Below are 26669 nucleotides of genomic sequence, written 5' to 3' on the forward strand. Positions count from 1 at the left end.
AATCTTATATATTTTGAAGTGCCTGGACCCACTTTTCACTCAGTGGCTGACTAACATAAAAAATAAATGTGAATTTTCTGGGGAGTTTTTTTCTTGTACTTTTTTGTCTAAATATGTTGTAAGTGCTCCCACATTTGCTTCTCCCATCTCCTCCATTTGCAAAGTGGAGCAAATACTGATGGAGCTGTAGGGGAGTGTGTGGATACAAAAACCTGTCTGGAAACCTTTCACACCTGTAAACCTTGAACACACCAGGCTGGAGCTGGAGCCACAGAACACAGTGAGAGACCAGAGGCAGAAATCAACACAGACAAGAGTTTTATAATTAAAAAATTGTGCATTTCAACAAACAGCTGGCAGTTATAACCATCCCCCACCCCCCTCAATGCAGAAAATATGTCTGGAACCCAGACATCTGATATTTGTAATGCCACGTGTAATGACCTCCTCAGACTGTGCTTGTCCTGACTCCTGCACTGAGGCACCAGACAAGAGCCCGAAGGCAGGTCCACCCTGTATCAACTCTAGCTGACCCTAGAGAGAACAAATCCCCCTCTTCCAAGGCATTATTTTCACTTGAAACCCACCATTACTATGTTTTGATGGAAAATGCCTCTGAAAATCAACATGTAGGACATGAATGAATTTCTTTTAATTAAGAAAGTAAACAAGAATTTTGATGAGATGTTTTTTTTCTTTTTTTCCAAGATGTCCATGGGTAAATAAGGCTATTTCTCTACTGGCAAACTAAATGGCACCGTGGCTGGTTGTTTTGTCCAGAGGACAAGGACTCAAATAAACCTTCACCACCTGGGCAGCATCAGGTTCAACACCCAGGCACGACACTGATGGACTGACTGGTAGAGACAAAGCTCCAGTGCCCAAAATTCCTCCTTCCTTAGCAGAAAGAAAAGACAGTCACTGAGCTTTGGAGTGGATGGTGAGGCATCACTGAGGGGTTCTATACTTTGGGGGATAAAGCACTGACTCTGTTCCAGTGTCCCCACATGGATATGAACCCCTTCATGATGGTAATTTGTCCCTCCCATGGAGACCTGTGGAGGCACATGAATTATTTGTCTTCTCTGCATTGACCTCTGTGGAACCCCAAGCCTTGAAGCCTCATTGCACCTTCCCAGGCACGTCGGAGTCTCGTCGGATTCTGGTTCACGTCACGTTTCGGAACAAAGACGTGAGCCCACCCCTCAGCCTCCCGAGGGAGGCACCCTGGGGGCTCACATGCACACACACAACGACCTACACACACACACAGAGCTTACAGACACAGCCAGGTACAGGCACATCAACACAGCCACACAGCCTCCAGCCCAGCGTGGGGTTACACCTCCTGCTCCTCCCCAGGCCTTGGGCTGGGGCTGGGTGGGCACAGTCACGTTTGCTCAGCCAAGGGCTCCCTGTTTGGGCACATGGCAGGGAGCAGATCTGGGCTGGAATGATGAATAGAATGGTTTGGGTTGGAAGGGACCATAAAGATCATCTGGTTCCAACCCCCCTGCCGTGGGCAGGGACACCATGAGAGGGTTGGTTGAGATATTGTGCCACTCTGGCAGGGTCAGAAGCGATGGCAGCTCCTAAAGGCACCCACACGTGGTGTAAACATGCTGTCTTGGGTGCCAGGTGACCCAAGATTGCCATGGCAAGACCTCTTGAGTCCCTGCCCTTGCTGGGCAGCACCACAGGTCTCTTCCCTCTGTTCTGGGTGTGCAGCTGTGTGCACTGAAAGGCAAGAAAATACATCTTCCATCTTACATCCTGCTGAGCAGGGAGGGAATCCCACGTGTTTGCTGCAGGCCCAAAGCTCATCACAGCAATATTTCTAGTCACATTTTGAATTCATTACCCACAGAAAGTCCTTTTTTTTTCCTCTGGAAGTTCCTCTCTGTGGTGGATATATGTTGTTACAGAGGATCCAGGATTTGCTGGTGCTGCTGTTGGGGGAATTTCAGCCTGGAGTGATTTCTCTGGTAGGAGATTTCTTGGGTGCAAGTTGCCTCCTTTGCCTTCCTGCTTGTGGGGATAATCACATGGTGTCTTGTGGCCACTGTGCTGACAGCAGGATCAGAAACCTGTCCTGCTCTGGGTATGACTTCCTGGGCACACAGGAGACTTCTGGATAGCTGGAGTCTATATAAATGTGTCCATGATCAGTCCATAATCTCTGCCACAGGCACAATTTAGTTGGAGTACCCTGGACTCAATGGAGCAAGTCAACAAACACACTTCTCACCACTTCTTGGGGCTGCACATCATTTAACCCACAGTCCTTCTCCTGCTGGGAGGGCTCCTCTCCGCTGGAAATCGGCCTCCCACCTGAAATAGCCCCATGGACCCTGTGCTTGGGTCAACAGAGGCTGAGGGTTGATGCCCAGGGAGACATCCAATGGCATTTACTGAAGAGACATCTGACCTGTCAGGAGGTAAAGGCAAGGGAAAAGGGATTTTTGCCTTGTGGCTGATCTTTGACACCTCTGATTTTTGAGTACAACCAACCACGCTGAGCTGTGTCCCCTTAGTCACTGTGAGGGGAGGAGAAGGAGAAGGGACCTTGCCAAGGAGCGGGCTAAGTGCACATGGTGGGCTCAGATGCTCTCCAGGCTTCCTCCATGCAGGTCTTGCTTTCTCCATGAGCATCCCCAGGCCGGCCCAGCACCCAGCCCTGCTGCTCTACCCTGCCTCCAACACCAAGCTGTGGATTCCCTGTTTGCCCCTCTTCCCTCTTCTCCTCTTTGGCCTCTTCCCACCCAGCCACGAGGCAGAGAGAGCCCCATCCTCTCTCTTTCTCCCCCACTTCAACAGAGCGAGAACCGTCGGGAGTTGATGTTCATCTTGGTGACCCCGATGAGCTTGAGGGGCGTGGAGAGGCTGAAGGAGCTCACGAGGGGGAAGTCGCAGAAGAGGTCGGCGAGCTCGTCCCGCTCCTCCAGCTCGAAGGTGGCGTCGTTGAGCATTCTCTGGTGCAGGTGGCACGTCTGCTCGATCTTCAGCTTGTTGATGTCCCCGCGGAGCCGCATGAGCTGCCGCGCCAGCTGCTGGTCCTGCAGGCGCATCTCCGCCTGGAACACAACACGGAGGGTGGGCAGGGAACAAGGGGGGTGGAAAGGGCACGGCAGGTTGTGCCGCTCTCCCTGCTAGAGGCTGCACCCAGTCATTGGAAATGGGAATGGTCTAGAGATGCTGGAGCTGAGAGGGAGACAGGGATCTTCCATGCCCGGCAAATACCAGCATGGAGGGGAATTTTTAACAACCAGGGAAGTGTATGCCTGCTTGGGTTTTCAGGAGCACCAGGAATATAAGATGTGAAGCCATTAAACAGTGTCCAAAGGAGGGGCAATGAAGATGGCGAAGGGCCTTGAGGAGAAGTGTGTGAGGAGCAGCTGAGGGCACTTGGTGTGTTCTGCTGGGGAAGAGGAGACTGAGGGGAGACTTCTCTGCAGTTACAACTTCCTTGTGAGGAGAACAAGAGGGGCGGGCGCTGATCTCTTTCCTCCGTGGGGACCAGGGACAGCACCTGAGGGAACGGCCTGAGGTTGTGCTGGGGGGGTTTAGGTTGGACATTAGAAAGAGGTTCTCCCCCCAGGGGGTGGCTGAGCACTGAACAGGCTCCCCAGGGTCACAGCACCAAGGCTGGCAAGAGCTCAGGGAGCATTTGGATGATCCTCTCAGGCACAGGGTGTGACTCTTGGGGATGGTCCTGTGCAGGACTGAGGGTTGGACTCGATAATCCTTGTGGGCCCCTTCCAGCTCAGCCTATTCTGTGATTCTGTGAAACTGGAGTTCAAGCCATGCCCAGGCTGTTGGCTTGGTTACCCCTCAGCTCAGGCTTCAGAGCCTCCATCTCAACATTAAACAAAGCCCAAATTAATTTTGCTCATAAGGCAGCAGCCACAGTGAGATGGAGTAATTAGAGGTGGAAAGGACCAATTAAAAGAACACCAAAGAGCTGATCCCCAAATACTCAGCCTGGGTTTGCAGCCTGCATAAATTAGAGCTGGTTCATGACATCTGGGAACAGGGGCCTCCACATCCCCCGTGGCTTATCTTATCTCAGTGGTTTGAAGTGTCTCTTGGGATGGGACTTCCAAGGTTTCCCACAGGAGAAAGAACAACTACCCCTGGACTAATGATCTGAGTGTTTTGGAGGCTTTTTTTCTCCCCTGACATCTAACCATGCAAGGTGGAAGATTCAGAAGTGATGAAAGAAAATTTTTTTAAACCCCTCAACTTATAATTAAGCAGAAGATTTACTGCCACAGGATGTTATGGGTGGTGAAGGAAGGAAATGAACACTTGGTGCGAGGATCAGCCTCTGGCTGGAGAACATCAGCAGGCAGAGCTGGAACAGAGATGTCAAGAAGACAATCCCCATTTCTCACCCCACTTCCCTCCTCACAGAAAAGCAACAAACCACAAAAGTTGCAAAGAAAAGAAGGTGATGGGAAAGAAGCTGAACAGCAAACCCTGGGGCTTAAATCTGTGTAACTGCTGGGAAGGAGGAGGAAACATAACTGGAAAAATCAGCCCTACATTTGTCCCAGTGCAATGTCCTGCCACTTTTCCTGCTGTTGCCTCCACCACAGGACACAAACTGGCACTGTAATAATCTCCTTGGTAACAAGACTCCTGATCTGGGGGGTGGTCGTGGGGGAAGCGGGGAGGTGGTTTTGGTTGTTTTTTTTAGTTTTTTTTTTTGTGGTTTGTTTCTTTTTCTTTTTTTTACCTCCCAGTCTTTCCTGAGGTGAGTCCTGTCCTCACTGATTTCTCAGTGCATGAGGAGATGTGAAATCACTTCCAGCTGCACCATGGAGCTGCCCTAACCCCAAATCCATTCTTTACCTTGGCCCTTTGTCTTACATCACCAGTTTCTTGGCTCTCTGTGTTGCTTTTCAAGAACAGCCCCAGACTACATCCATAGCAGTCCATTAAACACAGCATTGCAGCAAAGCCTTCCTCTCTGCTCATGAGCAAGGTTCTGGCACACTTTATGCTGAGACCAGCTTTCATTGTCCCAAAAAATTCCCAAAGCCACTTTTGAGGAGTTAGCACAGAAGGATTCACCCTCATCAGGCATTTAGGAAGAAGTTCTTCCCTGTGAGGGTGGGCAGGCCCTGGCACAGGTTGGGCAGAGCAGCTGTGGCTGCCCCATCCCTGCAAGTGTCCAAGGCCAGGCTGGATGGGCTTGGAGCAACCTGGGCTGGTGGAAGGTGTCCCTGCTCAAAGCAAGGAGTTGAAATGAGATGATCTTTAAAGCCCCTTTCAACCCAAATAATTTTATGATTCCATGATTTGGGATACCATCCCTTTTCCAGATTCCAACACGACAGATATGGTCAGACCACAACAATTTGCCTCCAGGCCTGAAAATGAGCTGTTTAATTTATGGATACAGGTGTAGCTCTAGGGGAAGGGAGGAAGTTAATCCTGCTCTGGTGGCTCATGCATGAAGATGTAGAAGTGAAGGGTGGAGGGAAAATTCCCCTTGAGATGCTCCACAGGTGGCCCTGACATTTCTACATGAGACCTTTCTGTGCCTGATGCCTGGGCTGCTGCAAGAAGGGTGGGAAGCAAAGCAGCCTGGAGGTTGCTTTGGCTTGTGTCCTAATCCCTCCTCCTCCAGCAAATCGTGGCTTGGGTTGGAAAGGACCTTAAAGATGATCTCAGTCCAGCCCCTTGCCATGGGCAGGGACACTTTCTCCTTCCAGGATGGAGCAGCCACAGCTTCTCTGGGTAACCTGTGCCAGGGCCTCACCACCCTCACTGCCTAGGACATAATCTAAATCCCTTCAAACCCAAGCCATTCTATAATTCCCTGTCTGACACTACAGAGTTATCCTGGAGGACCTTGCCGGATGCTCCCAGTCAGTAATTGGCCTCCAACTCAGCTGACTGGAGTAGATCAGGTCACCTTTGTACCAAGATCTGAGTGAACCCCTCTCAAGAAATCTCTCTCAAATTGCTGGCAGGGTTGTGGCCATTGACCTTCTTCAAGAAAACCCACTATTTCCTTGCAGACCTCATAGCCTGTGCCCCCAGCATAGCAATGCCACTCAGCAGGTTTTTCCTCTCCCACCTGAATTAAAATGAAAGAAAGAAAAATACTATTGATATTTTTCCCTGTCTCTCAGCAAACGCTGTAACTTGACATTTTATGAGGAAGGTGATTGTGGGTGTTATTGAACTGACCCCCTGGGTCTCTCTGTCTTGCTGGTTTATCAAGTTACATAAGAAACATCAACAAATGCTTTCACTGAATGTTTTGAAGAATGTGGGATTAAAAAAGCCATTACTGACAAAATAAAAAGGTTTTTAGAGGAGAATTATGAGGCCATTGTGGAGAGGGATGTGAGCTGCAGTTGCTGCTTCTCCTTGCAAACCAGCTTTATACTTTTGTCCAGTTCCTGCTTTCCATGTCTCCTGAGGAAGTTGTCTTGATTTCATGTGAGCTGGAAGAAAAGCCCTCCAGGAAAGAAAGGTGAGTACCAAAGCCTGGCAGTGGTTGACTAAAGACATGCAGATGTGGCCCTTGGGGACATGGTTTAGTGGTGGCCTTGGCAGTGCTGGGGGAACACTGGACTTGATGGTCTGAGAGGGCTTTTGCAACCTAAATGATGCTCTGACTCTGTGAAAGGATGATGGGCACAGTGAGGAGCCTTTTGCTCCTTGGGAGCCTGCCTTGTCTTCCCAAGGGCTTGGGAGGTCCTTGCATGGTGACAGGTTCTGTGGAGGCAGGTCTGTGGGGTGACAATGGAGCATGAAAGATGGGCTGCTCTGCAGGGTATAGTTTCTCTCTCTTCCCACTCATCACGAGGGCTTAGCTTGGCCTGAGATGCAAACACCCTGTCCTGCATCCTTGGAGTTGTCCCATAAAGTCCTGCTTTGTTCAAACCCACCCACAATATCAGCAGAAGTTCATCCAGAATCCAGAAATCCTCATTCTCCTTCCCCTTCCCACAGGCTGTGCACACATACTGAAAACATTCCGTTTGTCCCATGCTGAGGACCAAATGGTGCCTCTTTAAAAGGAGCACTGCCGGGTCAGCAGAGCTCCAAAAAGCTTCCTGGAAATGAATAATGGGATTACAGGGGCCACATCATGGGGGAAAACTGTGGGTTTTGGTTTACACAGTCCACCCACAGGGCCAGTCACCACAAAGTGACTCTGCACGTCATCTGTGTGGGACAGCATGACCTCATACACTCTGTGCAGGGCCCTGGAGAAACCCGTGGGGACAATTCAGCAGAAGCCAAGCATTTTGCTTCCTTTGAGTCTCTCATGCAAAGGGCAGGAAAAGCCTTAGGTATATCGTGCTCATGAACCCCAGATTTTTAGGACATTCTGCCTCTCTCTGCACACCCAGCTGCTGTTGGGATGGACAGGATGCTGGTTGAACTTCCCCAGGTGGGAGGGAGAACTAAATTCAGGTCCTTCCTGGCACAGGAACAACTGCTAGACTGAAATGCAAAGCTGGGCCACAGGATCTTTTGAATCCAGGAAGGATTTTCTGGTTGGATTGAACCTCAGAGTCTCCCAGGGCTGTTTAATAGGGGACAGGGAGGAAAAGCTTTGGATGCATCCTTGCTTGTTTCCAGTCTAGGTGGCTCAGCCCAAATTGCTATGAGTTGCCTTCAATTTTGCTTTAACAATACGGTTACAGAAAGAAGACCAACAATCTTCCCATTTCCAGGGGGAGGTTTCAGCAGGGAGCACCTCAAGACATTGAGATGTGGAGCTCCTTGGGACCTCTGCCCAAAAGAGAAGAGTCCCATGGATGCAGTGCCAGCCTGTGGTCCATGAAGCTCAGGGGAGATGGTCTGTGGAGAAGCAGCTGCTCCCATGGGTCCAGCCCTTTTTACTTCCAAAGGATCAAAAGAAACTGAAATCTTAACTGGTGCTTTCCTGAGTGCAGTCACTTGGATTCAAGCACAGAGAAGCACAGGCCAGGTATTAGATCCTTGCCAAACACTTCTGAGAAGTGCACATTGTCTTTGTTTTGCTTTAGAGGCTTCTTCAAAGGTGCTCAGATGCCACCCTGTCATGGCTAATTTTAGATGCTGACGCCCTTGTGGTGCAACCACAGCCCCAAATGAGGTATCTCAGCTCCTTCTGCAGTGACTGGAGTTACAAACCACCAAAACCCAGGAGACCTTTGCCAGCTGGCACATGCAAAGTCTGTCATGGGTCTGAAATCTCACTCTTCTTCAGTGTTGTTTACTGTGTTTGCTCCCTCAGAATTCATCTTCTAATACCTTTCCCGAGGGAGGTAATTACCTCTGGATTTTGTTAAATTAAGGGGTGTTAAAGTGCATTCAGCACTGGGAATTCCCCCACTGCCAGGGGAAAAGCCTGGAAGTTTAGCATCTGAGAGGAGCATCTCAGTGGGGTTACATGTGGGTTTGCAAAGGAGAAGAGCACATGATTTCTCAGAGCTTCAGTTACATCTCTGCTTTGCACACCCCAAGAAACTTCCTCTGTCTCCCAAACCGGTGGCTGGGCCCAAACTGCCCCTTGGGGATGATCCTGTTCCATGACAACTCCTAAACTCTTTCCTAGTTTCAGCCATTTAACAGTAGAGGTCCAGAATCATAGAAGGGTTTGGTTGGAAGGGACCTTAAAGATCACCTTGTTCCAATCCCTTGCCATGCACAGGGACACCTTCCACTATCCCAGGTTGCCCCAAGCCCCATCCAACCTGGCTTTGGACACTCCCAGGGATGGGGCAGCCACAGCTTCTCTGGGCAACCTGTGCCAGGGCCTGCCCACCCTCAAAGCCAAGAATTCCTTCCCAATATCCCATTTACTCCTGCCCCACTTCAGCTCAAGGCCAGAATTGATTTAATAATCAGTGTCTGGCCAAAGGGCCATTCGGTGCTGAATGATTTCCCACCAAGAGCATCAGATATTTGTGTCCCTTTTTGAGTCTTTCCAGCACTCTGACCCACACACTTCAGATTTCAGCCCCAACCTGGTGAATTTGTGACAGAAAACACGTTTTCCTACTGGGACAAAGTCAGAACTGCTCTAAGATGTCCCTGTTCATAGCTTTGTTCTGTAGCCATATTGAAGAGGGAAAGGCCTTTGAGTGCTTCATTTTATAACTTGTAAAATCCAACAAATTTCAAAACCAAGGAGGAAAGTACAGTCTGACCCCTCAGGTCCTGGAGTCTGTCACCATTCCCTGGCTTTGCTCTCAGCCCTGATGAAGAGCAGCCAAACTTGACAGTGCAAAGGCAAACACAAGGGCAAAGAAGAGGCAGGAGGGGCTGGGGAGGGAAGTGCTGCAGCCCCGGGGCTGTTCAGCTCCCGCTGAGAGCTGCAATTTGCTCACACACCTCCACAGAGCCTCTCAGCACAAAAACAAGGGCAGTTTGCATGTCTGAATAAATCAGCTTCTCGGGGCTGGATTCTCAGCAGGTCCCAGCTGATGTGGCTGGCTGGGGCTCCATGGACATATGTCAGTCCTACAGACCAGGGCCAGGGCTTGAAGTGCAGAATCAGGGCCTGGGACAGGCCATGTGAGGTCAAAGACCAAGAAAAGCAGGTGGACAGTAAGACCTTGGGTTTGTCTTTTGCTTCACTTCTGAATGCCTGAACGTGGCTGAAGCCAAACCAGAGCAGACTCTGGAAACACAGAGGCAAAATCCTTCCACTGTTAGATGATGCTTTTTGTGTGGATTGGGATGAACAAGAGACAGGGCAAGAGGAAATGGCCTCAAGCTGTGCCAGGGGAGGTTTAGATTGGACATTAGGAAAAATTTCTGCACCAAAAGGATTGTTCAGCCCTGGCACAGCTTCCCAAGGCAGTGGTGAGTCCCCATCCTTGGAAGGATTTAAAAGCCCTGAGGATGTGGCACTTGGGGACGTGGGTCAGGGGTGGCCTTGGCAGTGCTGGGGGAGTGGTTGGACTCTGTGATCTTAGAGGGCTTTTCCAACCCTAATGATTCTAGGATTCTAATGCTTCAGATTTAACAGATAATCTTAACTTTAAAGCTGGGGACTCCTGGACTATGAATTTACCATGAAACCCACCCATGCCATGGCCCTTTCTGTAGAACAATGGCCAAGGGCAAGTTTGTGTGTACACATATTACTGAAATCACTTTCTTGCCTCTACTGGTTTTGGCTGGGAAAGAGTTTATTCCAAAAGTGGGTGGTCTCATACCAATTGCCTGCTGGGAGCAGTCCCCAGCATGTGCAGACTCCTGAGGCTCAAACTGCTTGGCAGGATGTGCCCTGGCACAAGCCAAATCCATGTTGGGGCCATGGGACTGACACAACCCAGCCTGAACACGCCGTAGCTGTGCTGGGGTTGTGTGGTGTGGGTGATGGAGCTGCACACCCTGCAGCACTGCCTGTCAGTCAGGAAGGACATGGGCTGCTGCACTCCCTGCCAGGGTAGAAAGAATCTCTACGTTCACCAGCCCTTTCAATGGATGGATGAATCCCACAAATCCTAAATCAGCTTCTCATGAAGGGCTGTGTATAGTGGGGGAGAATCCACCTCTGCAGCAGAGGACAGTGTGGAAGAGGCAAATTTCACCCCAGTTATGACCACTGGATTGTTTTTGGATCATCTTCAGAAAACTGCCCAGGATATTCAATATTTGCTTGGGGCAAGGCAAGTTGTGTGGTGCTCCCAGGACTTGTTCTCCTGGGTTAAATCACACCAGAAGGATTGATTGCCCTCTTAGGATGACCTTATCCAAGGTGTGGGGTGCTCATGACCTGCCTGGAAGCCCCAGCAAGGCTTGTCTGGCTTTGGCTTCTGCCTTAGAGAACTATATAAACAAGGATGTCATTGAATCATAGAATCCTAGAATGGTTTGGGTTGGAAGAAGACCTTGAAGATCATCCAATCCTACCCCTTGCCATGGGCAGGGACACCTTCCACTAGCCCAGGTTGCTCCAAGCCCTGTCCAACCTGGCCTTGAACACTCTCATGGATGGGGCAGCCACAGCTTCTCTGGGAAACCTGTGCCAGGGTCTCACCACCCTCATAGGGAAGAATTTCTTCTGTATATCCAATCCAAACCTACTGTCTGTCAGTGTGAAGTCCTTCCCCCTTGTCCTGTCACTCCATGCTCTTGTAAATAGTCTCTCTCTCTGTTTTCTGTTGACTCCCTCCAGGTCCTGGAAGGCCACAATTGGTCACCCCAAAGCCTTCCCTTCTCCAGGATGAACAATCCCAACTCTCTCAGCCCTTCCTCACAGCAGAGCTGCTCCATCCCTCTGATCAACTTGGTGCCTCCTCTGGATTCACTCCAGCTGGAGGCAGCTCTGCAGGTGAGGTCTCACCTGAGGGACAGAGGGGCAGAATCCTCCCCTCCCTGCTGCCCACACTGTGGGATGAGCCCAGGACACAGGGGGTTTCTGGGCTGCATCCTTCTACAAAGCCATCCTGATTACTTTACCACAACATGGGGATAAACAACAAGAAGTCCCGGCTGTGTTGGGATGTGTGGAAGCTTGTTCTTTGATTTGAAAATCAGCTGGATTTCACCCTTGAAATGTAATGTGAAATTCACCTTTTCGTTCCAGCAGCCCGTGCTGTGATGGCCTGGCTGTGCTCTCACTGCTGGCTGGCAGCTCTTCCCCACAGCAGTGCCTCCAACCCAGCTATTCCAGCAGCTCTTCCCCACAGCAGTGCCTCCAACCAGCTATTCCAGCAGCTCTTACCCACAGTGCCTCCAACCCAGCTATTCCAGCAGCTCTTACCCACAGTGCCTCCAACCAGCTATTCCAGCAGCTCTTCCCCACAGCAGTGCCTCCAACCAGCTATTCCAGCAGCTCTTACCCACAGCAGTGCCTCCAACCAGCTATTCCAGCAGCTCTTACCCACAGCAGTGCCTCCAACCCAGCTATTCCAGCAGCTCTTACCCACAGCAGTGCCTCCAACCCAGCTATTCCAGCAGCTCTTCCCCACAGCAGTGCCTCCAACCCAGCTATTCCAGCAGCTCTTCCCCACAGCAGTGCCTCCAACCAGCTATTCCAGCAGCTCTTACCCACAGCAGTGCCTCCAACCAGCTATTCCAGCAGCTCTTACCCACAGCCGTGCCTCCAACCAGCTATTCCAGCAGCTCTTCCCCACAGCAGTGCCTCCAACCCAGCTATTCCAGCAGCTCTTACCCACAGCCGTGCCTCCAACCAGCTATTCCAGTGTGTGGTCAGGCAAATCCCTGCTCTCTCTTTTGTGGAAATTGTTCTAAATGACATGAGTCACGTCCAGATCCAGCAAAGACCAGTATAATGCACTGGCATGAAAATGGAAAGAGAGGGACAATTAGGGTTTGCTTTGTCCTTTTTTCTTAATTTAAACTTTCAGTTTTCAGCAGTGGTGGTTTAGATACCACACCCCAGTCTAAAGGGTAGAGTCCCTTTGAGACAATTTATACTTCCATCATGGGCAGAAATTGAAAGGCAAACCCAAATCTTTTCAAATCAGTGCTCTGAGAAGGAAAATCTGCTTCTTATTCTTTTGGGGCATTGTGAGGTTTGGGGTTTACATAAAGTGCACTGTGTATTTAAGGTTGCATCATGGATGCAAGCACAGACCCAGATTCAGGGCACAGATCTGGAGCTGAGGTTCTCCACAGCACTGAGTGGTTGTAGGAGATCCTCTCAAAGCTCTTCCTAACAGCCCTGGAGTCCTGAAAGCACTTCGTCCACCTTCCAAAAACCATGACCCTGAGAAAACAACTCAACGACCAAACTGTGACATCCAGAATCACCTCTGTAAAATGACTTCTCTAGACATCAATCTCGCTGGGAGAATGTAACAGAAAGTTGACAAATAAATAAAACCTGAGGCAAGAGTTGCAGCTAATTCTCAAAAACCATTATTGTCAGAAGTTTTCTTGAAGACTTCCACTGCTTTTCAAAAACAGAGTGTTTGCACAGGAATATTTTCACAAGTGTTGACTACAAGTAATGCCCTGTTGCAAATATTCCTGCTGAGACTCACAGGCAAAATTCCAACCAGGCAACAGAAACAAAGCCACGTGTCATTAGTCACTTCCAGTAACCTGAGCCAAATAATAAAGATTTCTCGTGCCAGTCAGAAGAAGGGATGGATCACTGGGAAGTGTGATCTTGGTGTCTTTTGGTTCCTACATTTGCAAAGAGAACTGAGACTCATTCTCCGGCCCTAAAAGCAGTTGCTCTGATAGGGCCATGTCCATCCTATTGACTTCCTGTGGCCTCCAGAAAATCTCAGAATCACAGAATATCCTGACTTGGAAGGGACCCACAGGGATCATCGAGTCCAACTCCTGCCTCTGCATGGGACAACCCCAAAATCACACCATGTGCCTGAGAGTGTTGTCCAAATGCCTCTTGAACTCTGGCAGGCCTGGTGCATCCATGGTTCCTCCTAGGAGTAATCCCCAGGCTGTGCTGACTCCTAAGCTGGGCTGGGAGCTGCCTGAGTCAGCACTAGTTGGTCCAGGATGAATTTGTGCCAAAGACCATGATAGCAACGTGACACATAAAAGATGGATTCCAGCCCTCGTGCTCTGGCTCTGTGAACTTCCCCAGCACAGGTTCCTAAACAAGACAAAGCATTATTTGTGAAGCTACCAGTACATAACTACCAGAATGTGTAAGACAGGGCCCAGGGCTGGGATGGAAGGATAAACAAAATGTGGTTCTAATGAAGCAGCAGCCAACAGATGATGGCTCTGGAAGAGCTGGACACAGAAAATTCAGTGACTGATTGTTGCCTTTTCACCTGGGGCTGAAGGCAGGTAGGAACAAGGAGTTTCATCTTTCTTTTATACTTTTCCTCCCTTGCAAAGGTGTCCTGTCTAACAGGGACAGTAAATCACTTACCAGTTCCTTCCTGAGCCATGTCAAAGCCTCATCGATGCTCTCAAAGCCACCTACTCTCCCTGAGGAAAGAGTCACCTTCTCCTGGGCAGGGCTCCCATTGAGATGCAGCTGCACCTTCCTCAAGGGCACAGTCTCCCCTGTGGTCTTTTTGGCCTCTGTTCCCTCTTCCTCCCCATCTCCTGATGCCTGTGGGCTCTTCCATGCCTGTTCCTCCAGCTTTGCCTTCCACTCCAAGTAGGAAGGGCGCCTGGTCTCCAGCCTCAGCTTCTCCGTCAATGCCTTGAGGGTCCTCAGGTGGTCATCAGGAGGAGGAACACCTCCAGAGCCACCATCCTTGCTGTCCAGCGCCTCCTCTATTTGGATCTTGGGTACAGACATCCTCTCTGCAAGTCAAAAGGCATATGGGTGGGCTGGAGAGGACCGGGGATGGGAATGGGAAACACTCAAGGTTTGACCAGGTGTCACAGCTCCTCCTCCTGCTCAAGGACTACACCCACTGTGGGTGAACACCTAGGAGAAAAACAGAGAATCGGTTTCCAGTTTGATAAGGAAAATAGAGAGAGGAACAAGAGATGGCTCTTTCTGAAGCAGAGGGAGTGAGGGTTTGGGGAGAGGCACAGTGCCAAGGTGCTGCTGGGGAGTGTTACCTCACCTCAGCTATCTGACAGCTTTTGGGGCAGGAACAGACAGGCTCTGGCTTTTAGCAAAGCTCTGGTTACCTACATCTCCAATCTTAACTCAAGGGGCCATGAAGGGGTTGCCAAGGAGCACAGGGCACATTTCCAGACCCTTCTGGGTCTGCATCACACAACCCACCACCCTCTGGAGAGAGCAGTGGCTGCTGTGGGACATCAGAGTGTCTGTGTGTAATGTTTGCTGGTTTTCTGGCTGGCAAATCTACATTTTCACATTTGGGCAAATCAGGTCCAGGCAAGGTAAGACAACCTGAAAGAGGGCAGGGTTAGATAAAATGTTAGGAATAAATTCTCTGTGAAGGTGGTGAGGCACAGACAGAGATTGCCCAGAGAAGCTGGGGCTGTCCAATCCCTGGAAGTGTCCAAGGCCAGGTTGGACAGGGCTTGGAGGAACTTGGGCCAGTGGGAGGTGTGCCTGCCCATGTGAGGGGGTTGGAATGAGATGACCATTAAGGTTTCTTTCCAACCTAAACCATTATGGGATTTTATGAACCCAAATTTCTCCTGAGAATTTGAGTCAAAAGGAGCACTGGCAAAAGGGACATGTTCTTTTTTCCACCCTGTTTTACGGGTTTGTGTTTAGGTCTGGGTTGGCTAAAGAAGCTGATCTGTAGCCATAGGATCCCTCTCCCTCCTGACCTGCAGGCTCCAATTAGGAGCTTTATCCCAGCCAAGAGTGGGAGTGCCTGTGCTCAGGAAGACTTGGACTTGTGGTTTCCATCACTGGCCACATCCAATGTGCTCACTGGGAGTGGTCCCTTGAAAACACCCCAATGTGGGACTGGCACAGAGGAGCCAGGAGCTTCCTCTCCACTTCTCCCCTTCTCCTCACGTATGGGACTCAGGAAAGCTGTGCCCAAACCATGGGACCTGGAGGGACACAGGACTCAACACCTCTGCAAGAGTTAAGCTCAAGCAGTTCTGCATTCATTTGCCAGCAGGATCAGATAAGGGACTTTCTCAAGGTTGCATGCTCATCTATGGCTGAGCTAGGAATAGATCCAGAGCTCTCCTCTACACATCTAACACAAAACAAAATACTTTTTTGCCTGGTGAGATGCCCAGAAAAACCAGCCAGGACACAGACAGCTTCTAGAGTTACTCAGCCATTCCTTTCCCTGCTATTTCCACAAAGACGTGTGTTACTCTGAAATCCAGACCATAATTGCACCTCTCCAACCTTTTCAGTTAGAAGATTCAATTTAAAATAAACACCAAGGGAGAGCAAGATTTATCCCACAATTGTGTGGAGGCACACGAGCTGAACGAGGAGTTGATAATATACACACAGACAGTCTGGGGGTGGAGAATTAGTCATGGTGTGGGCTCATTCCTGCTCCTATTTATGCTGATGAGAGTTTTACGGTGAGCAGGAGCACTCACAGTTACTCTGTCAGGTTGAAGCCAACAGCCCTCGTGCCTGGAACAGCAACAATTTTCCTTCTTCCACTGAAAAACAGATTCTAAGGAGTGGGAAAACAAAGTGAGCTGCCCTGTTGGAGAGGCAGGTCCTGCTCCAGCTCTTGCATGGATGCTCTGCAGGGCTGAGGGCATGTCGATGAATTTACCTTGCCTCCCCTCCAGCCTACCAAAATCAATAAAGGAAAGCATTTAATGACTTTAAAGATCTCACTTCTGAGCTTTTTTTTCCCTGTCCACTGAGGTGGAGATTGCTAAGGGTGGCCAAAACCAACAGCCCAATAGTCTGCTGCACTTCCACACTGGGCTACTGGATTTGTTAATCCCTGGCAAAGATAATATTTTTGTCATAAAGCTGAATTTTCTGAATGCCACAGCTGCAAAGCAAAGCCTCCAGAAACTCCTTTGTCCTGTGTTTTCAGCATGCACAGAATCCTCAGGGCGGAAAAGGCCCTCGGTGTTTGAGCCCTGGGTACAGCCCAGTTAACATTCAGAGCAGTGAACCATGAAAACAGGACAGCAGCTTGGGGCATCCCCTTTGTCACCACCCCGCTGTCATCTCCCCCTCCCTGTCACCACACCTCCCAGTGGCTTTGGAGGAAATTCGTTTTTTCTACACGAAAAGCAGCGGTGATTCAACCCATCCTTCACTTTCTCTCCGGTGCAACATGAAATGCCTCAGTCACTCTGCAGGGCCCCCCTACACAGCCCGCTCTGTTCCTCTGCCTGTCCAAACTCACAAGTGACAAAAACGACCCGCCTCTAATTTCCTATCAATATCTTGGACTTGGATCAAAGACTCGCTGTGGAAAAAGAGATCTGAAAGTGGTAATCGTGTGAAAAATGCCTGTGTGTGAGGCTGTAACACAAACCCTTTGCTGCCTGTGAGCTACTGAATTCCCAGGAACAAACCTGCCTCGGCTCCAATCCACATAGTCCCAGTCTCCTGCCCCAGGCTCTGCTTTCCCCTAGGCTGGCCTGCGTGAGGGAATTTAAGTGATTAACCCCTAGTTTGTCTCCTTATCACACTTGCCACGGGGTGTTCATGCCGTACCTAATTAAGGCTAACAGGAGTTCAGCACCCAAAGGGAGTGAGAGTCGGCTCCCACTTCATTACGATTCTTTGCTCAGGGGTTTCCCCCTTCCCTTGCACGAATCCTGAAAGCACAGCACACATCAAGTCACTGAGACAACAAAAAAATGCCTTTAGTTTCTTTTTTGGGTTAGTTTTTCATGGAAGAAGTCAGCTGACCGACCTCAGGCTGTAATGCAAAGGGATCAGCAGAAAGCCCAAATCTGGAATGGACAAGGGACAGGACTGACAAACTGGAAGTTTTCTATGTCTGTACCTTCCCCATCAACCTGCTGTGCCCTGGTCAGGTTTGAACATCAGGCATTCAGGAAGCAGGACTGCTTGGTGTGCTCTGGGCACAGGCACAGCCTGTTCAATTCAGGGCTGGAAATCAGACACACGGTGCTTTGAAAGGTCACTCGCTGGGGAGCCAAGAGGTCCAGGAGAAGAAAGGAAAAAAGGAAGGGAAAAGCACTCAGGATGGAAATGGGGAGGGGAAATGCAGACTAAATCAAACAATCAGCCAAAGTGTGGGGAGCAAATTATTCTCCCTTCACCATTCCTTGTGGACTGCAGCTTAATGTAACACCACTTTTTATTGCAGAGGAGCAGCAGTGACTGTAGCAGTGTGTGTTGGTGTATTCCTGCTCATCTGGGGTCTGGGAAGACAAAAAAGCCTGAACGTGAGACAAAGCCCCAGCTGAGAGAAGCCCTTTTGCCCACATAGCCCATGGCTGACACTTCTGACATGGGGTAAACAGGGCAGAGGTAACAATTCAGCCCATTGATGACAGTCAAAAAGCACTTCAGCCCCTTTGTGCCTCAGTTTCCCTCTCACTGAGTAGTCCGTTTGTGCAACTGGCCTTCAGGAAAAAAGCTCTGAGGGTTTTCAGAGATGGACAAAATTAACCTCTGCTGTCTTCAGGTCTCATCTGGGTGCCCATGCTCACATTCCAGTCAGTACAGGGATACCTTCTATGATCCATGGAGTTTGGGATGTGGTTATTCTGATCATTTGCAGACATTTGCTCCAAAGGTTTGCACAGGTGGGCCATGCAGGCACTCCCTGATCCTACAGAAGAAATCCCTGGAGTAAATTGTACCTGCCAACATCACCACTGAGCTCTGCAAGTCCCAGCAGGTGAGGAGGACTCTGAGCCTGAAACAGTGGGATGAAGGAATATGGAGCTGGAGTGAGGGGTGGGGATGGTGCCTGGTGTGGATTCCTTCTTGGTGCAGCAACAAGGCAGGGATGGGGTGGGGATGGCTGAGCCCCTGAAGGTCTCTGACCCCGCTGGATGTCTGCAGCAGGTTGGAAGCAGGGCAGAGAGGAGGAGATGTCTGTGAGAGGGGGTTGCCATAGCAATGGAGTAAGGGAAGACTCAGGCTGCTCCCCGTGGTGGATGGAGGATGCCGAGCACCCTCAGGGCAGTGGAGACACAGAGGTCTTAGGAACTGAGTAAGGGGAGCCCCATCTCAGACATCACTGCAGCTCCCTGGAGCTGGTGATTCCCTTTCAGGGAGGCTGCACATCCATCACTTCTCTCCATGCCAAAATGACCTCACTCAGGAAAGGAGCTGCTGTGCTGTGTGAACTTTGGTCAGCTGGGAGTTTCCTCACCCTGGGGTCCCCCTGCCACAGCCCTCCCAGCAGCACAGCTCCATCCTGCTGCTCTGCACGAAGCTCCTACAGAGAGGGAGAGCAAATTGCGCCTCCAGCCATCTCACCGACTCAGAGGAGAGCTGGAATCCCTGGGATGTATTATTCAGTGTTTGCCCACCCAATTCCTTTGTTTCCAGCTCCTGCAGGAAGCTCATCTGGTTCCCAAGTGCCTTTCTCACCTGTCCCAAAGTGACCTTCAGACTCCCTCCCCCCAAAGACTCCAACAACATGAGGATCTGTCAGATTCTGAAGCCACGACACACTCCAGGGCTGAGACTGGTGCTGTCAGATCAGATGCTCTCTGTCTGCTCGGGATGGTCAGGACAGGATGGAAGGGGCTCTGCCCATGCAAGGCTGGAGGAGCCATGGCAAAGCCCCTGGACACAGTGCCCACAGAGACCTCCTGGCCACATTTATGTGGGCTGTGAGCCTATCCCTTCCTCCATGGGCAAGATGATGGCACGGATGAGACCAAGCTGGGCATCACAAACATGGACTCTCTGGTTATTCTGCCTTCAGGTCTCCATGCAGGGCTGCCCACATTGGCTGTGTCCCTTCACACACACACAGACCTGACTTCCAGCTTAACACATGACAAAAACCCAGGGAGGAGACCAAGATTCTGTCCCCAGACCGATCCAGAATGCAACAATCACAGAGAGGTGGTCACAGAACCACCCCATGCAGTAGACTCAGACAAGGTACAGCACCCACCTGAATGAGCTCCTGGATATACCTGGATATTCCTGTTTGTCTACTGCCAGGAACTATCCCCCAGAAGACCTTCCAGAGAGTTTGGATGTTACTTCAGCCCTTTGGATGTCGACATGGCATTCACAGACACGTGGAGAAAGAGGGGGAAAAGAGGAGCTTTCTATTCATATGTGACTTGGAGCAGGATGAGGGCTTGTCCTGGCACATCCTTCTGGCCAAATGGCCTCCAGGAAAGCCCCTAAACACTGCAAGGGGAGAGCAGGGGGTGCTGCAGAAAACCCAACAGCCTGGCAAGAGGAGTGAAACGGGAGTGCAGAGATGGCTGTCCCATCCCTGGAAGTGTTCAAGGCTGGGTTGGACAGGGCTTGGAGCAACCTGGGATAGTGGAAGGTCTTCCTGCCCATGGCAGGGGATTGAAATCAAATAATCTTTAAAGTTCCTTTCAACCCTAACCATTCTCTGATCCTCTGAGATCTGAGGGGACCAGCTTGCACTCCCTGCCCTAAGGCACTTCTGCCTGGCTGATTTCCAGCATCACTAGCAGAGTCTGAACCTGTTTCAATAAACACACCTGTACCTTCCTGCTTAACTACATCCCATCCCTCCTGTGTCCCCCACAGAAAATGCAGCAGGCTCCTTGCAAGGAGGCAGGACTGAGATTGCTGCCTGCTTCAGATGAATCTCTGCAGCTCCATTTTCAGACCAGCTCAACTCCCCTTGATCAGCAGTTGTGTGGAAATCCTGCATGAAGAAATATTTGGCATTCCAGCAAACCAGTCTTCCAGCAAGGGGGGAAGTTTGCAAACTGGGAAGCTGGATGGGGTCAGTGGTCTCAACCCACCATCCCTAACCACGTGTGATTCCTCCTAGGAGGAAAGGGATTAAGCAGCACATCAAAGGCAAGTTTACAGGCTCTTGGTGAAGTCACCACGTCCACCCTCATCATCCTCTGGTGAAATCTGTTGAGGTGAAGCAAGCCATAGACTGGGGACTAGGGTTTCTTGTCCACACACTCCTCCACACTAGACTGGGGGCTAGGGTTTCTTGTCCACACACTCCTCCACACTCCTTACAGGTTTTGGGTCTTCATTTTGGAGGTGGCCTGCCCAACCTGCCCCCAAAGATGCCCCCAAAGGACTCGTGGCTTGGCACAGCCAGTTACTCCCTTATTTTCCCTGCTGCCACCCCCAGCACAGCCGCGTTCTGAAAGCAGAGGCGGAGACCTCTATGCCCGTGCGATCAGGGTAATGAAAAGGGCTGGGATTCCTTGGGAATGAGCCAGGGCAGGCTGAGAAAGGCTCTCTTCCCAGGGGACTAGCACAGGGAGTTATTTTTTTTTCCCTAAATGCAGCATCGAAGGGTGTGTTTTCACGATAAAAAACCCCAACAACCCACCAACCTTCTTTTTGGCTGTGCTGAGCTCCATCTGCCCAGCACCGAGCTCACCCCCTGCAGAGACAAGCCCCAGGGCCAGCTCCCACCCGAGACCCCCAGGCTCCAAGTTAACGTGATCAGGGGAGCGGGGTCAGCCCCCCGGCGACCCCCTAATCCCCTTTACATGCCCCCTGTCCCATCCAATTATCCGCCTTGGCAGCTTCCCGAGCCATGATTGTAACAACCCCTGTCCCCAGACCTCTCTTCTCCTGGTGCTGAGCTTCACTTTGGTATTTAATACCATTTAAGATGAACTGGTTGCAGACAGCCTCGCCTCCCTCCTCACAGAAAGGCTGCGTTAATCTCAGGCTGCTTATATTTACTCTTTTTTTTTCCCTGCAGTGTTTCTGCTACATTTTTCAAACACCTAATGGCTACAGGGCTTTTGCAAGCCCAGAGCCCGAGAGAAGGTGCATTTCTCCCATTCCCCTTTATTTTTGTGTTGTACAGATGCCCCCCCCCCCCCCGCCCATGAAGGATGGGGGGACCTGAAGGATGGGGGGACCTGTAATGGGCATTTGAGGAGACCTGAGATGCAAAATAACAGCCACAGCTCCCGTATGCTGAAATGATGGCTGGCACAGAGAAAACCCACAGCAGCCAAAACAAGCTTGTTCCCGCTGGAAAGTGGGGAATTCCTCGGATACAGGCGATGAGCAGACAAAGCCAGAGGCATCAGCTGGACACAGCTCCTCGCTGGGAGCAAGGAACTTGGTTTTCACCCATTGCACCCCCGGCCACTGAGGTCCCTGATGCAGAAAAGCTCCGAAGGGTGCAGCAGGATGGAATAACACAGGGAGCAGCGCAGGAAAACAGGGAGGGGTGTCCGTAGCGAGGGAGAGGTGACAGCCTGCCCTGACCGGAGAGCCTCCAGGCTGTAGGATGGGGATGGTGTGGATGCCCGGGTGAACATCGCACTGGGGATTTTTGGCTGGGCTTGCACAAACGCTCGCGCTGGGAGGGGTGTGGGTTGATGCTATTATTTTAACAATTAGCCCCAAGCTGTTATAAAGGGCTCTGAAGAAGTTCTGGCTGCCTTTTTTTTTTTCTCCCCTCGGTGTAAACCTGAGCTGCAAGGGCCAGACCTGAGCAGGTGGAAACCTGCTCTGCACAGCACACAGTGCCTGCCTCAGAAATCCGAGGTAGCTACGCCCTACGAGGCCACCACGCTCACCCCACCATGTCTGCACTGCACTGCACAACCCCACGAGCCTTCCCAGGGCTCCTGCAAATCTCAGGGAGGGGGCAGAGGGTGCAACAGGTGATGGTCCCGAAATCTGGCCAGAATCTTCCCTCTTACATCTCATGTGCAGAAAAAATCCTCCTGGAGGGAGTGAGTACCCCCACACTGATCCCAGCTGAGAGCAAACCCCACAATTCTCATTGGAAAGAAGGATTTAGACCCTGCATTTATTCCCAGTCCATCCCAGTCAATGGGGAGCCGCCGTGCTGGCCATTTCCAGGGGATCTCAGCAGGCAGGAGACTGGGGCTGGGGAGGGGACACATTGCAAGCCCCCAGCCCCACCACATCACAGCCAGCACGCCAGACCCCAGTGCTGAACTTCAGGGTGCACGGGGGGGGGGTCCCCATCGCCCCCCAGGGACCCAGTCCCTGCTGCCGCCCCTTTCCATGGGGCTCAAAAATCCAGGGGTCCCCCCTAGCACCGGGCATGTCCCCCACAGCTCCCGTCCTGGGGGCAGGGGGTGTCCCCAGCGTGGCTGTGTCCCCCCACCACGGCCAAGCCAACACGAGCAACAAACTTACCGGAGTGGGGATCAGAGGGAGGATCACACAGACATCTTGGCTCCCTCCTTCCACCTCGGCTCTCCAACTTGGTGTTTGCAGAGCAGTGTCACCAGTGCCTCCAGGAGTCTGTCTCATCCTCCTCTCTGTCTCGCTTCAGAAATCCATGTGTGCGTTTTTTGGTTGGTTTTTTTTTTCATTTAAGGGACTTTTTTTTTTTCCAGAGGTTGCGTCAGGCCTGTTGCCTGGAGACAGGCGAGCTATTCCAGTTTGAGCTTTTCAGTGCAGATTCCCTCTCTCTCTTTCATTCATACCACCAAGCGCTGAACCTGCCTCCCACCAAGCAATAACCCTGGAGAGACCTGAAAGGGAGGAGCTGCACAGCCTGGGTCCTAAACATCCTCCAGCACCCACGGAGGGAGGAGGAGCAGCGATGCCTTGGGCGTGGGTAACAGGGATGAAGTGGTCCAGAGCAGCGCAGCGACCCTCCAGGCTTGCAGGAGATGCCCAGAGCGATGTAGTCCTAAAGGAATCTGTGGCTCCTCCTGACACCAACCAGGCAGGTGTCCCTACGCTATTCCCATTTTACACCTTAGATATCAGCTCTTCAAAGGGATTGGGATCCTCTGGCATTGGGATAACGTTTTCCAGATGCCACAGCTTGCCCAGGGTCAGTGCATGTGTGGAGGGGAGTTTTGCAAGGATGCATCAGCATCTCTGGGAAGCCCTGGGGTGGTACCTCGGGGCACTGTGGTTAGTACCAACTTGCTGGCACCGTCCATCCCTGGGCAGAAACCAGCTCAGAAACCAGCCTTTGCCTGAATTTTGTACTGGGAAAGCGCCTGTTGCTTCCACAGCTGCCCCAGTGGGACTGGAAACCATTTTAGCTGCTTTCAAGGAGGGAATGATACAGGCAGTGCCCCAGCTGCTGGCTGAGCTGGGGCCAGAAGCAAAGGCAGGGGACAGAGGGGGATTCCTTCCTTCACCAGCAGCTGAAGTTTAACCCCTCAAAGCCTGGGGACAGCTCTCAAAAGCATCCCACACATCAGTGCCCACATTCAGCTACTGCACATCTGGTGGCTCAGAGCCACAGCTTGTGTTTGCAAACCTGATGATGTGAAGGGTTAAATGTTGGCCATCGACCCCCCAACCATCCAGGTCCCTTCCCACATTTCCACACTCAGCTTTTGTGAGAGAAACCCCTTCACAGTCTTTTTTTTTTTTCTCCCCCACCCTTCCCTTCTCATGCTGTAACCATCCCTCCTCCTGCCATGGGCAACTGGGAGAGATTTACAGCCTTTTCCTGAGCTCTGCATGGAAGGGCTGGGATTTCCCACCTCCCTTCAAATGCCAGCCTGTCTGGGGGTACCCCAAGCCCCCTCAGTAATTTAGTGGCTGTGCCTCTAAACTGTGCCAGTAATTTAGAGGTGTACAGCACCAAGCACAGGGCAATGGGTGCTCTGGGTGCAGCAATGCAGATTCCAAGAGTGAAGAGCAGCACTTTCACATTTTTGATGAAAATGCAATTTTAAAACACTTTTTTTTTTTGCTTTGCCAGCACCTTTTTGTTATATCTCAGATCTGCATATGCAAACCCAGCCTGGTGATCAGCTCTCACTGTGCTGCAGGCAGGCACCTGATGGCTGCTGGTGATGGAAGAGCTGTTCCCTTCGTGCTGAAACCACCTGACACAGACCCGCAGCTGCAGTGAAGCCCTCAGCAGCAAAGAGAGTCACAAAATCACAGCGTGGGTGAGGTTCAAAGGGGTGGGTCATCTGGTCCAACCCCCCAGCTCAGGCAGGGTCATCCCAGAGCACATGGCACAGATGGTTCTGGAATATCTCCAGTGAGGGAGACTCCACACCTTCTCTGGGAAATCTGTTCCAGTGCCTGGTCACCTGCACATGAAAGAATTCCTTCCTCATGTTCAGGTGGAACTTCCTGGGCATCAGTTTCTGCCCGTGGCCTCTTGCCCTGTTGCTGGGCACCCCCCCGCAGAGCCTGGTCCATCAAACAGATGGTTGTTCAACATTTCCTGGAACTTCTCACCCAAACCAAAACTGGATCCATGACGATGAACCCAAACAGCACCAGGGAACAGCCAGGGGCACAAGAGGCTGGTGAAACACAAGCCCTGGTCTGGTTTTGAAGTACAATGAGCAGTTCCCAGACATGGCTCAGGAATGAGCAACACTGAGGCCCCTTCCTGACAAACAAGTTGGATTCAGCCACCCAGATTTGATATCAAGAGCATTTATTCACATGGACATGGGCAGACAGGGTCAGTTGGCCTCAGGGCCAGCGAGCAGGTCTAGCACGGGTTAGTTTACCAGCAGAGGTGTCACTACTGAGGCTGGACGTCTGTCTCCTGACAGGAACAGACCACACACTGTCACCCACCCCCTCTGCTGTAAATGTTTATTTTTAATTGAGTTGTGTAATGGATTTCAAATGAGCTGCCATAAGACATCAGTGAAAGGCTGCAGCCACATCCCTCTGAAGTCTCTCCATGGGTCCTGAATGTTTTTTTGCCTGAATTTATCTTGCTTAGGTTGTATTCATTCAAAAAGGCTGTGGTGGGGAGCTGCTGAAGGAGCAGGGATGCTCCCACTAACCCCAGCCACCTGCAGTGGGCTCCTGAGCTCAGGTGTGATGAGTCAAAAAGAACCTGTGCAACACCAGCACTGTCCACACCTATGGCTCAGAATTCTTTTCTTTTTCTCAGACACAGGGAGGCCTTTCAGTTGCACTCAGAGCTCCAGAAGCTGCCACTTCCCAGAGCTGCATTCCACCACATCCCCTGGGCACAGCACCTTTTCCAGCAGACTACTAAATCTTTGAGAACTCAGGGATCCAAGCTAAGATATGGTTTTGCAGGGCCCAAGCTGGGAATTGCTTCTTGTAGTGGTAATTAATAGAATTCTGGAATTGCTTGAGTTGGGAGGGACTGTAAAACTCATTCAGTTCCAACCCCCCTGCCATGGGCAGGGACACCTTCCACTAGACCTTGTTGCTCCAAGCCTCATCCAGCCTGGTCTTGAACACTTCCAGGGATGGGACATCCAGACTTTCCTGGGAATGCAAATCTCCTAAATCATAGCACCACAAATGCTGTAAGGTGTCCTATAGCCCCCTACACCTCAAATGGACCTTCTGAGCTGGTCTTATCACCCAAGATGGGCAGCAATGACCATTACTCTCTCATAACAGCTGCAGTTCCATTCAGTTTGGATTTGAACCTTCTGCTTCTTACTCTGCCTTCTGGCTTGGGTGACCTCTCCCTACAGGCATCCTGAAATCAGAGTATGGAGGAACTGAACCTCCCAGAAGGTTTGTGTGGCCATTCTGTGGGACCATGTGCTTGGAGAATCTTGCAGGAACATTGATGGTTGGTCCCCAAATAAATGCATTTCCCCTGTAAAGCAAAGTCCCCAAAGCAAAACCTTCCAGTACCTGAAGGGAGGTGCAGAAAGATGGGGCAGGACCATTTCCAAGGGCCTGGAGTGACAGGACAAGGAAGAATGGCTTCCCACTGAAAGAGAGTAGGCATAGTTGGGATATTGGGAAGAAATTGTTTCCTGCGAGGGCGGTGAGACCCTGGCACAGACTGCCCAGAGAAGCTGTGGCTGCCCCATCCCTGGAAGTGTTCAAGGTCAGGTTGGACGGGGCTTGGAGCAACATGGGATTGTGGAAGGTGCCCCTGCCCATGACAGGGAGGTAGAACTGGGTGATCTTCAAGGTTTTCTTCCAACCCAAACCATTCTAGGATTCTGTGATTCCCTGGGGCTCAGCTTGTCAAGGCTGGGGTGGGAGGAGAAGGCTGAGGTGCTCCCAACCATCACCACCCTCTCCTAGCCAGGTGCAGCTTCCACTCCCTCCACAGGGTCTTGTGCCAGGACAGTCCTTTGGCATGGCTGGAGGATCACCTGGGAGCCAGGTGCCTTGGAAATGTGGCAGAGGCACCTACAGAGGGCAGCAGGTCTCCAGGTAATGCTGTCCCCTGGTGTCCCCAGAGGAACACCCTGTGTGAGGGTTGTGCTCACCACCTGGCTGCTCATCTCCATGGATCACTGTGGGACCTGGG

General features: G+C 51.2%; 1 protein-coding gene across 1 annotated transcript; it reads right to left on the bottom strand.

The window, feature by feature from the left end:
• Nucleotides 1-301: 301 nt before the first annotated feature.
• Nucleotides 302-22934, bottom strand: FAM167A (family with sequence similarity 167 member A). Its single transcript, XM_071548157.1, has 3 exons — nucleotides 22607-22934; nucleotides 13844-14353; nucleotides 302-3074 (listed from the first exon to the last, which is right to left on the bottom strand). Exons 2-3 carry the CDS (start codon nucleotides 14219-14221, stop codon nucleotides 2811-2813), a joined length of 642 nt encoding a protein of 213 aa, XP_071404258.1. The 5' UTR covers nucleotides 14222-14353; nucleotides 22607-22934; the 3' UTR covers nucleotides 302-2810.
• Between the last annotated feature and the right edge of the window lie 3735 nt (nucleotides 22935-26669).

This window comes from Pithys albifrons, chromosome 2 (assembly GCF_047495875.1).
Source record: "Pithys albifrons albifrons isolate INPA30051 chromosome 2, PitAlb_v1, whole genome shotgun sequence".
Lineage (NCBI taxonomy): Eukaryota > Metazoa > Chordata > Aves > Passeriformes > Thamnophilidae > Pithys > Pithys albifrons.

Excerpts from the sequence above, each read along its gene's own strand:
- FAM167A (XM_071548157.1), bottom strand. The coding sequence starts at position 14,221 with ATGTCTGTACCCAAGATCCAAATAGAGGAGGCGCTGGACAGCAAGGAT. Across the intron at positions 3,075-13,843 it reads CATGGCTCAGGAAGGAACTG|GCGGAGATGCGCCTGCAGGA; the intron begins GTAAGTGATTTA and ends GTTGTGTTCCAG.